The 12,945-nt window shown below is 36.5% G+C and overlaps 1 protein-coding gene across 2 annotated transcripts in view; it reads right to left on the bottom strand.

Moving 5' to 3' along the window:
- Positions 1-700: 700 nt before the first annotated feature.
- Positions 701-12,945, bottom strand: part of ADAMTS6 (ADAM metallopeptidase with thrombospondin type 1 motif 6) — a 280,546-nt gene continuing 268,301 nt past the window's right edge. For both annotated transcript variants that reach the window (XM_075839116.1, XM_075839124.1), the window contains exons 24-25: positions 12,008-12,164; positions 701-5,664 (exon numbers count right to left, since the gene is read on the bottom strand). In XM_075839116.1, coding sequence (XP_075695231.1) covers positions 5,555-5,664; positions 12,008-12,164 — 267 coding nt within the window. In that variant the 3' untranslated portion in view covers positions 701-5,554. The remainder of the gene's footprint in view (positions 5,665-12,007; positions 12,165-12,945) is intronic.

The following is a 12,945-nucleotide window of genomic DNA, read 5'->3' as shown; positions in this document are numbered from 1 at the left end:
TGGAATAGGTAGGAAAAGCAAAGGGTACGATTACATGGCGTGACATTGGCCGTGAAAACGAGCGCTGATCAACGAGACAGCTTGTTGATCGGCGCTCGTTTGCTACTATCACATCGTTCCCGATCATTGCCCTGTTTAATAAGAGCAATGATCAGGCGATGAACGAGCAAATGCTCGTTCATTGGCTGATCTGCTCTTTTATGCCGAATTAAAAAATCATCGTTGTCGGCAGCACATGTCCCTGTGTAATCAGGGAGACGTGCTGCCGACATAATGAAAATGTAATCGTAATAACGAGCTCTTGTTCCTATACATATCCAAACATTGCTCCATGTGATAGGAGCAAACGAGCGCTGATCAATGAGCTGTCTCGTTGATCAGCGTTCGTTTTCACAGCCAATGTCGCGCCATGTTTTAGGGCAATATCCTAACAAATAGGAATGACAGGCACCATATAAGAATCAGTTTTACTTATTCAAGCCTTAAATATTGTAAACGCACCCTACGTAAACACAGAGCACTTGACATCACAGAATATGCTACAAAAGTAGAGTGCCATACAGGTTTTGCTGGCTATGCTGGACGTGTATAAAAGTTTAGAACCCTCAGTTATCAGTTCAAAATAGGTAGGTACCATATGTATTTTCTTATGTAAATGGAGATGACAGCTTAGACATGCAATCATTCTTAAAAGCTCCTGTTTTTTTATTTTACAATTATATCTATTTTAAATGGTGTCTGATGTCACATGTAACTGTTTAACACATACAATTAAACACAACAACTGGAGAACAGGTGTTAGGAAACATGGTAATAAATTAGGATATAATTTACAAAAAAGAAAGCCAAACATTTTAGTAACAGTGTACCAAATTAATACTGAGTACAAAATAAAAAGCGACTAATCACAATAATACATGGGTAATTCCATTCTGTTATGTTAATGATAGCTATACGACATTCAATTGATTAATAAAATTGATAATGAAATTGATCATTTTAAGGTCTATGCACCATTAATAATTATATGTTTGCCAAAAATGGAATGGAAGCCTTAGCACCAAAAATATTTTGCACACTTCCAGTTCCTAAAACTACCTGACCTATGACCCCCAAAAATTGTAAGCATTTTATTCCAATGTAAAGATAAAAAATAGCTTTTGTACCATGTTACTATTCTGTAGTAGCAGCATAACTGTATTTTTATTTTATTTCTTAAACTATAATATTGGGTAAAGTCTAATTTTTAAGTGTTTATTTTTTTGCTTTTTTTGCATTCTTGTTACATTTTATTTCAACCTTTAGGGACTTTTCGGTTCCTTAAAAGCAAACCTTGGTGCCCTCAAAATACACAACATTGTATCCTATTGTTTCAGCACCAAAGATAAAGTAAAATATATTGGTATAAACAGTTAATATTCCTTTGAGGTAAAAAATGTCCAACTTTAAACAAGTTATTGCCTAAAATACAATAATAATAATTATAATAAAATTAAACTCAATTAAACTTGCCAATAAATGCAAACAGGCCCTCAAATCACAAATTATACTCTTTACATTAAAGGCAATACAGCATCAGAAACCTCTAGACTGGACACCCCTACAGTATCAAACTGCGAAATCAGTAATTTTTTTCAGTCCTATATGAAACATTGTGCCAAGAGGTAGCATCAGAGTTATCAGGATTGTCACAATTTGTGTATGTGCATGGAACAATTCTAATTCATTTCCTATATTTTCTTTTTTGTTTTTAATCATTCACATTAGAAAATACAGATAATGAACACAACATTTTTATCTCACTTTCCTGATACATTTACTCAACGAAGAGCAAAAATCTGTAACATCGGTTTGTGGTGTAGGGGTATATAAGCGAAACATAATACAGCTGATCCATCGGCTCTTACTATTAGCATGAAAAAAAGGTACAAACAAAAACGGCAGTAAATATCACTTTGAATTATGTGAAAAATACTTCTATTACCTGAACTACGCCCACGCAGGCCATACATTGTGGCCGACCAAAAAAAAAAAGTGAATGATCATTTTCAGTAGCCTAAAATGTGATTGGCCATGTTGGAAAATTTCAGCTGTGGTCGGCAGAAACCACACATATATGGCATGATCGGGTGAATTCGGCTGATCATTTGCCACTTTGTGCTAGCCCCAGGGAGTCCGTTTTTTTAAACTAACTCCCTGATCGGCCAGTTTAGTCTTTTTCTTTGCTGTGGGATTGTTCGTACCAATGATGCCACAAACGATTGATCGGCCACATTGCGGCCGATCATTATCTTATGTTTATGGCCGGCTCTAAAGTAGAGTCATTCATTCTCAAGAGTTTATTGCACACACATAATTCACTAACAATGACTCTCTCAGGAAATAAGAACCACTTTAGCATCTAAAACCCATTTGAGTATGGGTACTGTGCACCCAAGCAGAGACTGTACCCAATATAAAAATAATGTACTAGGTTTATCTGCAGACCTGGGGAAGACTTCAGAAGGCCACATCAGCTCTTCTACATTTGGATTTTTACCATCACTCTTTCCAATTACTAAGCAATCAAATAACAGGTTACTCATCTACCATCTATGTTGGGAGGCGTATAGCTAGAATACTACTTATTAAAAGTAGCAGACTTCAGAAACCTAAAGCTGGCTGTATGGTTCCAGCTCACATGCTACACACCATTGTAAATACACTCATTTGGTATTTGCCAAGTGGTGAGTGCAAAACATTTGCTACCGGTTATATTAAAAGTTAATATAATAATCCATCCATTTCAAAAACGAAGATCCTCAGTAATAAATTACATGCATATGCCCAATGATGCCTCTGTATTTCTTCAAAATAATAAATGGGTAAAAACAAAAACATACAATTAAAGATTGACAAGCTAATTATAAGGATAATTTTAGTCTTCGAGCAATTGCTTGGATTTGTTAATTTGAGCTTTTCTTCAGTGTCAAATATGGAAAAATTTTGGATTCTGAAAAGCTGAATGACTGGCTGGAAAGAAACCGAACATGTTAGATAAACCTGCGTGGCATCATCTAGCAGATAGTGGATAAGGATTCATTTGATATAACTTGAATGAATTATTTGGAGCTACGTATGACTTTCATTCTCAACCCTTACAATGTAACACTATAAGAACTATATAAAAGAACTTGCACCAATAAGTACTGTATATGTGACAGTATTCAAGATTGAGCACATTTTTAAATACTCGTGTAAGGCTCTGTTAACAAAGACATTACTGCCAGCCTGTCGAGGTTTCTGTATTTTTGACAGCAATAATACCACATTCTACAGGTCTTTCAGGATTTATCAGTATCCACAAAAACAGCATCCGATATAACGTCATAATGCTAGCGTGAACTGAGACTAACTGTTCAATAACTAAGGTTGATTTCAACAGATACCCCAGGAAATCCCTGTAATAACCCAATGTCACAAACTGATGAACATGGAGCACATATGAAATAAAGTGCTTTAGGACTTCACTATATTGTGGTCTAATATAGTAAATATATGCTCCAATATTTATAGATAGAAGACAAACTTCTACATTAAGGATTCCACGTAGTCTTGTCTTACAAATATGGGTTTATAGAATTTATAGTAGAGAGTGAGGTGCCGGTATATATGATTACAATATATTATGTAAATTCTAGAATACGTAGAGCAATAAAAAAAAAAATCATAGAACTCAAGTTTCCCCACATTGACCTTCCATCTAAACATCATTCTGATGAATATAAGGGACTCAATTACCTTAAAAATTTCAAATACATTTTCACTTCTTTGAACACAATGCATCTTCTCCACGATTTAAGACTTATGTAAAAATGATATAAAATTATTCATTTTCTGACTGCTCGATACAAAGATGGCAGCATGTTGGACCATGGTACCTGGCTCATTTGTGGGAGTTAAAAAATGTATAGAATATTCTTTGGGGAAATTATACGTTTTACTGTAATATTAAGTGGACAAAAGACAAAGAAAACTACAGTTATGTAAAAATAAGAAACCTAAAGCTGTTTTAAAAATATTTATATTACCTAATAAGATAAATAGCACCAATGACAACTGCTCTCATATTTTTCACATTAGCAAAATGGTTGACTGCAGGCAGTGGACTTCAGTTACAAAAAGTCAGACATTGCACAGTACTAAAACCATCATATTTTACACCAGCTGGTAGTTCCCCTGGAGGATGTTTGTATGCAACCTGCTGCAGTTCTTTCAAAACAGGTGTGGATCTTAAAGGAATTGTCCGGGTTTGAAAAAAGGGTCTTTCCCAGAAACATTACCACCCTTGTTTATTGGCTGTGCCCAATTCATTTGAATAGGGTTGAGCTGCAATACCAGGCCCAGCCTATGGGCAAGGTTGGCACTGTTACTGGAAAACCCTTTTAAAGTGTGTAGAACCATATAGGTAAACTTGACTTCAAAAACGGAACTGTGGACACAGTTTTATAGGTTGGAAAATCGAAAATGATGTTGTGACAAATGTCACATAAAAGACCAATTTCTCACTACTTTAGCGTAAACCACGAGATTCCGTAAAAGAAACATTCCATTTATGTTTCCAAAAAGTCGAAACCACGAAGAGTCAGGAGACATGGGAACTACTACTCTTATATAGGTATATATGTGTTTTCTGTGCTTCTCCATTACAGTGCAAATGCATCAACACATTCGGTCTCAAATTTTGGGAGTTAGACCCTTGTAACCGATGTCCACTGTGCTTTGTATAATCTATAGACATTCAAAAATTCTTTTTGAGCTAATTTTTATTGTTTTTTTTTTTGTCACCTACCCCTATATATTGCTATGAATTTATTCACCGGTATTTGACGTGCAGGCTTTCAATGATACACCTCTGAATACTGACAACTGTATACCATTATAATCTTAACTACATACGTAAAATGCTTCACAGCAGTATTACAGAAAAACGCTGAAGAATTCAGGCAGAATAACAAAATACACTTATTTTAGTTTTTGATTTATAATTGCTTTTTAAATAACATTTCAAAGCCCATTCTTATAACTTAAACTGTGGTGCCGTAAAACTGAGATAAAATATTTATAATTTTTAGCTATGACGTAAGAATTTTCTCTCTTTTTAGACCAGGTCATAACAGCTACATTTGAAAAAAAAAAAAAAAGTTTAAATACAAATTGATTCAGTGTCATTTTGTAAGTCCATAATAAAAACGGTTCAAGGAGGTAAGCTTGGCAATTGTGGTAGTTGTGCGAACACAAACATTCCATAGTCTGCTCTGTTCGACTGTTTGACATTGTTCCAATTTGGCTTTCCTCCTTGTTGGGGTGTCCAGCACTTTGGATAATAAATTCACTTCACAGAAGTTAAATAATATTGAAATCCTGTCAGTTGGGGCTGACGAGTGGTTATGTTGTACACAGAGTTATCTCATTTCAAGGACAGCCACCTCATTCCTCTCCGTCTTTCTGAGGAGGGGGACACTGTTTCGAACATGGATAACAATAATCTCTCTTTGTCTTGCTGTGGTATGGGTCAATGTCCTTGGCAAGTTTTGCAACACATTTGTCTGAAGTACGCTCGACTGCAAAATTTGAACTTCAGGACCAGCGGGCAATAAGCCACTTTGTTCACATCTTTACACTCTGAAAAACATAAGACGAAGCAATATATAAAATGACAAATTAACATTCCCAGGTCTTGAAATGATACGTTCATTTAAAAAGCTTTAAACAAGAAATAATGGGTATGTTGATTAAAAAAAATTCTAACAAAAAGTGTCAGAATGGCCCATGATAACCAACGAGAAAGCTACAATATGACTGGTTGTTATGATCAACACAGATACAGATGAATAGATAGGCAATTGTCTTCTACAAGAGGATTGTGCTGATCACCCGTGAGCACGGATAGCACAGATTCTCTATGTTGGGCCCCTATAGGTCTGTATTACGGACTCGTAGGATCTCAGTGCACCACTGTACGGTGCCTTTTTGAGGCACTATATTCACATCAAGAAGCATTTCTTATAGGGGAGAATATGATCTCTCACAATTGGAGGCACGCAGAGATACAGTATAGGCCAATAGAATTCTATGGGCACCGTATTACAGATCGATAGAACACGGATCCATAATACGGTGGTGTGCATGAGCCCTTATGGGAATATCTACCTTATTACCAACTTCTTACATAGAAAGTAACTATTGAGATCAATAGTGCCATAGTGTGGGAACTATGATGGAGCCACGGGGCATCTCCACAGTGACCAAACTATACACTTCACTCTTTAGAAGGCCTGAGGAAAGACTAAAGGTTTGAAATGCTGCCTCATGAATTACTACGATGTCTATGTGGACTTTTCTAGACAAATATTCTTGGACATTACTCATAGGATATTTTCATAGACGCACATTTTCCTACATTTAAACTGTGTTCTTTTACCACATTTAATGCTAGTTTGGAGAATTTTGCTAATTCTTATGATGATTCTATGTATTCTTTGCTATATAAAACTAAATTAAGTGCATTAAAATAGTGGATCGCTTTCCAGTTATTTTTCCTTGTCATTGGTGCTTTGTGTGCTTTCCTACCAAAGCTGAATACAGATCTTAAAGGGGTGGATGATTATAGGACATACACCACATACAGACGATATGTGTATCTGTGACATATACCACATACAGACGATATGTGTATCTGTGCTGTCACTCATAACTATATGTAAGAAATCTTTGACTAGTTCGGAAGGGGTTTGTGTGCTCGCACTTTCCAATGTATTCTCTGCAACAACACAGACAGCACAAAATTACTATCTTGGACTTTAATGATTGTTGTTAGGGAGGGGAACGTTTTTTGGGATTGTTTTTTGGTTGGTGGATGTTGCGATGTGTGAGAACCAAAACAGTGACTGATAGACTTAAAGAAATGACAATTCATTTTTAGAGTATGCTGCTCTTGTGATTCAGACCGAATGGAAATTTTCCTTTGACTTGAATAGGATGGGATCAAAGTGAGGTATTCTATTAGTGGATTTGTACAGGACATCAACACTTCTACTTGTCAGTTCCATTAGTTAAGGCTTAGACCATCTGCGGCTTTTGGAAAACTGACCTAAATTCGTATTCAAAGTCCATTGATATTGGTTGAAATTGTACCATAAAAATGTCCTCTAGAGAAGATGTGAAGGTTTTTGTATCAAACTGCCAAGCACAAAAGCATCTGCTATATTTGGGGTGTTATAACTGGCTATAAATTACACTTTTAACAAAGCTTATCATGCTATATCCATAACCGATTGTTCTGGGCTTGGGAGAAAGTCAATATCCTGCATTTTATGGTGAGTTCAGTGCAACAAAGGAATTAAGAAAGGAACCTAAGGAGAGCTATAATGCTCACAAAATAATGATCACGCCAAGGAAGGAAATATCAGCTCTATAGATGCTCCTTGAATGGTTACTGAAACCGAGACTGGAAACTTTCTGGTCTTATGAGGAGTTTTATAGACAAATTGTTTGATAACATCCAAGACACTCTATTTTAACACAATGGATACAGAGAGAAACATTTTCAAGATATGATTTTATAAGTCTGGTGTACTGCATTTCTTTGCACCAAAGATATAGGTAATGTCCTGTAAATCCTAAGTCTACAGAACGGGTGTAATTAAAGAATAGAGAAATCACATGATAATGTGTCTGTAAAGTTAACGTGTCTTATATATTATATTGTCTTCAGCTCGAAAAACAAAATTCTTCCGAAAATGATGTGCACCTTGCAGGTACCTGTATTTTGAAGAATGAATATTGTTAGTTTTAAAGCAGATATAGCCGTCAAGTTGTTCTATATTAGGAATTAAACTTTTATAATTGATGGTTAGGGAATGCTGACACTTAATTCCTAAGAAGCCGTTTAACTCTTTCTTTACAAATTATATGTATCTAATGGGGACACAAAATTATTGACAAGAAAAAAAATCATGGCATTTTTTATCAGACGTTGTATTTCAGAGGCATTCTCCCCTAGAACCAAAGCTTTTAGGGAAAAATATCTCCGAAATATGGTGGTGTATGGAGGTACCAAATGGCAAAATATACCATGGCAAATACCTACAGCTGTATAGTAGGGAACTGTAGGTTCTCTGTGGTCTGCTATGTGCATGAAGCCTTATGCAAATCAGTGTAGTCACCTTCTATAGTGCACGGTAACCTGCACTTTGCATTAAAAGATGTCTGATGGTCTACAGCACTGGCATGGGGAATTTTAGGTAAGCCATCTTTTTTTTAAATCTGATATACAGTAGATACTTGCATAAGGTTAGACAGTCAGGAAGCCAATGGGGGATTTTATAAAGACTGGCGTTTCATACATATGCCAATCTTTCCTACGCCAGTGCAGTAAGAATGCACCTAATTTATTAATAAATTAGACGCATCTCTGGCCATTCGAACGCCAGAAAGTCAAATCTACACCAGAAACAAATTTGCATAGATTTGTGCTTTAACTTCCGCCCACTTCTGGTAATTTGTCGGGCTTTGGCTCCACCCTTTTTTTTTAAAAAAAAGTGTCAGAGGCGGCATAAAAATGGAAACGTCGCTAAATTATTGTGGCATAGTGTTTAGTAATTTCCGCCAATGTCTTGCCGCTAAATGGTTTTCTTTTCTTGGATTTAAATAATATAAAATAATTTTTTTAGACTGTTGTACAGGGAAACACAGGCAGGTACATTTTGTTTTCACAAATTTAATTAATCTCAAAGAGTTTTTATTTTGAGAAGACATGACATAATGTGACTCTGTGAGACACATTAAGATAATCATGCCTTTGTGAATTGTACCGTATACCTTTAACCCTTTCCCACCGCATGTTGTAATAGTACATCAAGACGAGCGGGTCATTAGCGTGAAACGCTATACTATTATGTAATGGTGATGGTGCCAGCACAGGAGTTGTGCCCGAACCATCACTAGTGTAATGGCCAGGACTGACAATATCTTCAATCCTGACCATTTAATCCCTTAGATGCTACTGACAATAGTGACCACTGGATCTAAGTTACCCTGCGATGAGATTCGAGGGTGCCGATAGGTTGTCATGGCAGCCGGGGGTCTAACAAAGGTCCAAAATTGCCATGTGTATGTGACGTGTATGTGACGTGTATGTGCCGTGTGTATGTGTAGAGCACTGACAGGCAATAACACACGGCAATACAAAAATAAGTAAATATATATAATAATATATACAAACCTTTAAAGGGGTATTCTAATCTTATAAAGTGAAGTCATATCGCTAGGATACTGAGAATGGAGGGATCGCAGTACTGATTTTGCTCTGTGTCACCTTCACTATTTTTTCCTGCACAACAGCGCCCCTGCCACCCGCTGTGCAGGGTACTGCAGCACGACACTATTCCAGTGAATGAGGCAGGTTGCAATTCTCTGCACAAACGTGTGGCCGCGAGGAAAACGTAGAAGGAGACGCAGCACTAAATCGGCACTGCGGCCCCTTCATTCCAAGAGTCGATGGGAGTCCTAGAGGTTGGAACTTTCACAAATCATAAATTGATGGTATACCAAGCAATATGCCATCACTTTATAATATGGGAATAAACTTTTAAAAGTAAAAAAAATCCATTTTGCATTAAAAAGCCACTTAGTGTGCAAAAATAGTGAAAAAAAAATCGATACATTTTTGGTATCGCCCCATTCATAACGACCTATGTAATAAAGTGTTTTTTCCCCGTTAACTCCTCCTAAAAATTTGATCAATGAGTTATACATACCCCAAAGAAAAATATTACTCATCCTGCAAAAGTCTACGTTAACAGAAAAAAACCAAACGTTGTAGATCTGGGAATGTGATGATGCAAAAACATTTTTTTTCCAATGAAAAACGCTTTTATGTGTGCAAAAGTAGAAAAATATAAAATTTACCTGGAATTGGCTTAATTGTAATGTACCATAGACTAAAGTTAAAATGCTATTTACACCATATGATGAATGGTGTAAAAAAAAAAACAACAAAAAAACTTCAGAATTGCTGTGCCCCCCAAAAATAATTAGTAAAAGTTATAGGTATTTTAAAATGGTAAAAATTTAACTTGTCCCTCAAAAACAAGCCCTCATATGGCAGTGTTGATAAAAAAAAGTTATGGAGTTATGGAATAAGACGATGAAAACACAAAGTAAAAATTGTTGCGTCCTGAAGGCAAAAATAGACCGCGTCTTTAAGGGGTTAAAAAAAATAAAGCTCTACAATAAAACAATAAATGAAAACTAGCCAGCCTGAGTAGACTATACTGACTATATAGGTCTCTGGAGGCTTTGCATATTGTGGTTGTGGTGGTTATGTATATTTCACAAATGTTTATGGGTAACATAAAAATCCTGCGGTGCTCACTGTCTGCACTTTACTTTCAACAAAAATGTAATGTAATCCTTACAATGAACGTGTCGGATTCCCTGCTCCTTTTACTGGTTCCAACTAAATAAATGAAGCAGTGAAATGACTACTGAATACTATCTACAACAATCTTTCATTATGTCACATTATTCTAAGCTTCAAGGCTATAGTACTAACTAGTCTTGGGTAACACGATTTGAATCCTTGTGAATATACAAAACTGTATTAAAAGTTGGTGTGAATCAGAAGTATAACTTAAAGCTCCTGGGTCCTAATGCAAAATCTGTAACGTGGCCCCCACATACCATTGCTATTTATATTTTTGTTGTCTTCTTATGTGGCAGATACCAGAGCAGGGTACCACTGGTACAGGGTACAACCTCTGCATCCCTTATAGCTACACCACTGGTGTGAAATGGCGGGCTTGCACAATACTGTCTCAGGATCCTTATTCCACATTTCCCCAATATTTGTTTTAGGAAATGAGCAAGCAATAAAAATAATACTCATTATTATGTTGCTTGCGTACTGCTCTCCCAAGTTTATATATATATATATATATATATATATATATATATATACATACATATATACACACATATATACACACACATGCCATTTGTCATTAGATAAGCATCTACCCTCTTTTTGATTGTTGTCAATTAATCTGCCACTACTACCTCTTGGCATAGGGCAGCTGCAAAATAAAAGCTCTCTTGCTCTGGAGGTCCCAACACGTCCATGCTTTACATGGACAGACCATTGATTTAAAAGGGAAATGTGTAATGCTTCATTTTTCCTGTGGCGGTGCTGCAGAGAAATGAAATACTTACTGCTGGATTTCCTAACAGATCACTACTGATCATTGGGGATTCGAGGAGCAGGACACCCTATTATCTGCTCATTGTTGGGGGTCCCAAAAAAGGATTTCCAAAGTAGCCAACCCCTTTAAGATATTCATGAAAAAACAAACATTCTCACATTGGAAAGAAGTGCCTACAAGTTGCAGTCAATTATGTAAATGTTCCTCCACAGATTTTAGTTATATTCTGTCAGAAATCCTTCGTACAATATACTTTTTGATGGTATCTTATTTACGACTTCTAAAAATGAAATGTGTTTGTTGGGGCCATCAGGAAAATATTTTTTCATCTTTATAAAATGGCCGTTTTAAGGTACAAAAAGTGTTACACACGTGTAGCAGATAACCACAGCACTGAAAGATGTAAAGTCACAATGTGAAGCTTGAGGTTTTCTTCATATAACTTCTCCATGCGTCCTCCATTGTTCTCATAAATCTACCGCTTGTGGCTGTAGTAATATTTGAAATATTTTATAAAGAATTACTGCAGCCATGAAATAGTTTAGTCTACTCCAGGTCCCTCTTGATTCACCATGTTGAAGGAAATGAAAACCAGTAATGTGCGTGTTTTTCGTTGTCTCGCGTCTGTTTTATGAAGTATTTGACTTGCCTCACATACAGTACCTTCTCTGGAATAAGCCGTCATTACAATGGTTTGCTTTACATATTCCCATCTGGCAGAACAAGGCATTTTGTACTGCAGACAAGTAGCAGCCCTTACTCACCCTCTGTGTTTGAAATTGGGCTGCTGTCACATTTGCTTTCACACTGCTGCATTGACGGCGGGCGAACAGTTTCTGGACAATCACTCGACGCTTGCCCCGTATATGAGAGACACTGCACTGTTCTCATCTGCTGGCCCAGACCACAGTGTGCAGAACACTAAGGAACACAGAAGAAGAAGGTGACAATACATTATAAATACAACTAACACTTATTACATTGAAGTCTAAGGCATCTCCAGCTACAAACATATAAATCACTCAACAAGAAACAGTATTTCTGCTCTAGAATTATACTGTATAAAAAAAGAGCCATAGAAAGGTTGAGTCCTTCCAGCTCCTGAATACAAGCTACTACAGATGTTTTAGTTTTGTAAAAGAAGTCAATGACGACAACTAAAACTTTTGTTATTACCCGGTTTTGCCAGAGTTGTAGGTAGGCTTTCCTTCAACTGTATCTAAATACCCTGTTTAAGGAGAGTGCCTTGCTAGCAGCCCTCTGGCACTAATGCTCATGATCTACTTCCCCCACACCACCCTAGCTACAACCCTTGGGTTTGGCTTCATATTGTTAAAAATATAATAATTATCAAAATATTGCTAAATGTATCCATATACCCGACTTGCAAAGCCTATTTTGAACACATTACCTGCTGGAAAAAAAGGAAAACAAGTGGTGACAATTATCTCAAGAGTACCACATTGTAGGTTCCCTCCAGAGCGTTACAAGGCAGCAAGCGACACTAGACAACTGGTCCTTGCTACATCTTTCCTGCTCTATTTTCTGTCTCCAAACTTACCGTTAAAACAGCTTTTTTTTATATGACCCCAATAGACATCTGAGGGTAACTTTTAATACGCTCATTAAAAGGGTTTTCCCATGAGGGACATATATGAAATATCCACAGGATATGTCATAAATGTCAGAAAGATACGGGTAC

This window comes from Rhinoderma darwinii, chromosome 1, assembly GCF_050947455.1.
Source record: "Rhinoderma darwinii isolate aRhiDar2 chromosome 1, aRhiDar2.hap1, whole genome shotgun sequence".
NCBI classification, from domain to species: domain Eukaryota; kingdom Metazoa; phylum Chordata; class Amphibia; order Anura; family Rhinodermatidae; genus Rhinoderma; species Rhinoderma darwinii.
This window is presented reverse-complemented; position numbering and strand designations above follow the sequence as displayed.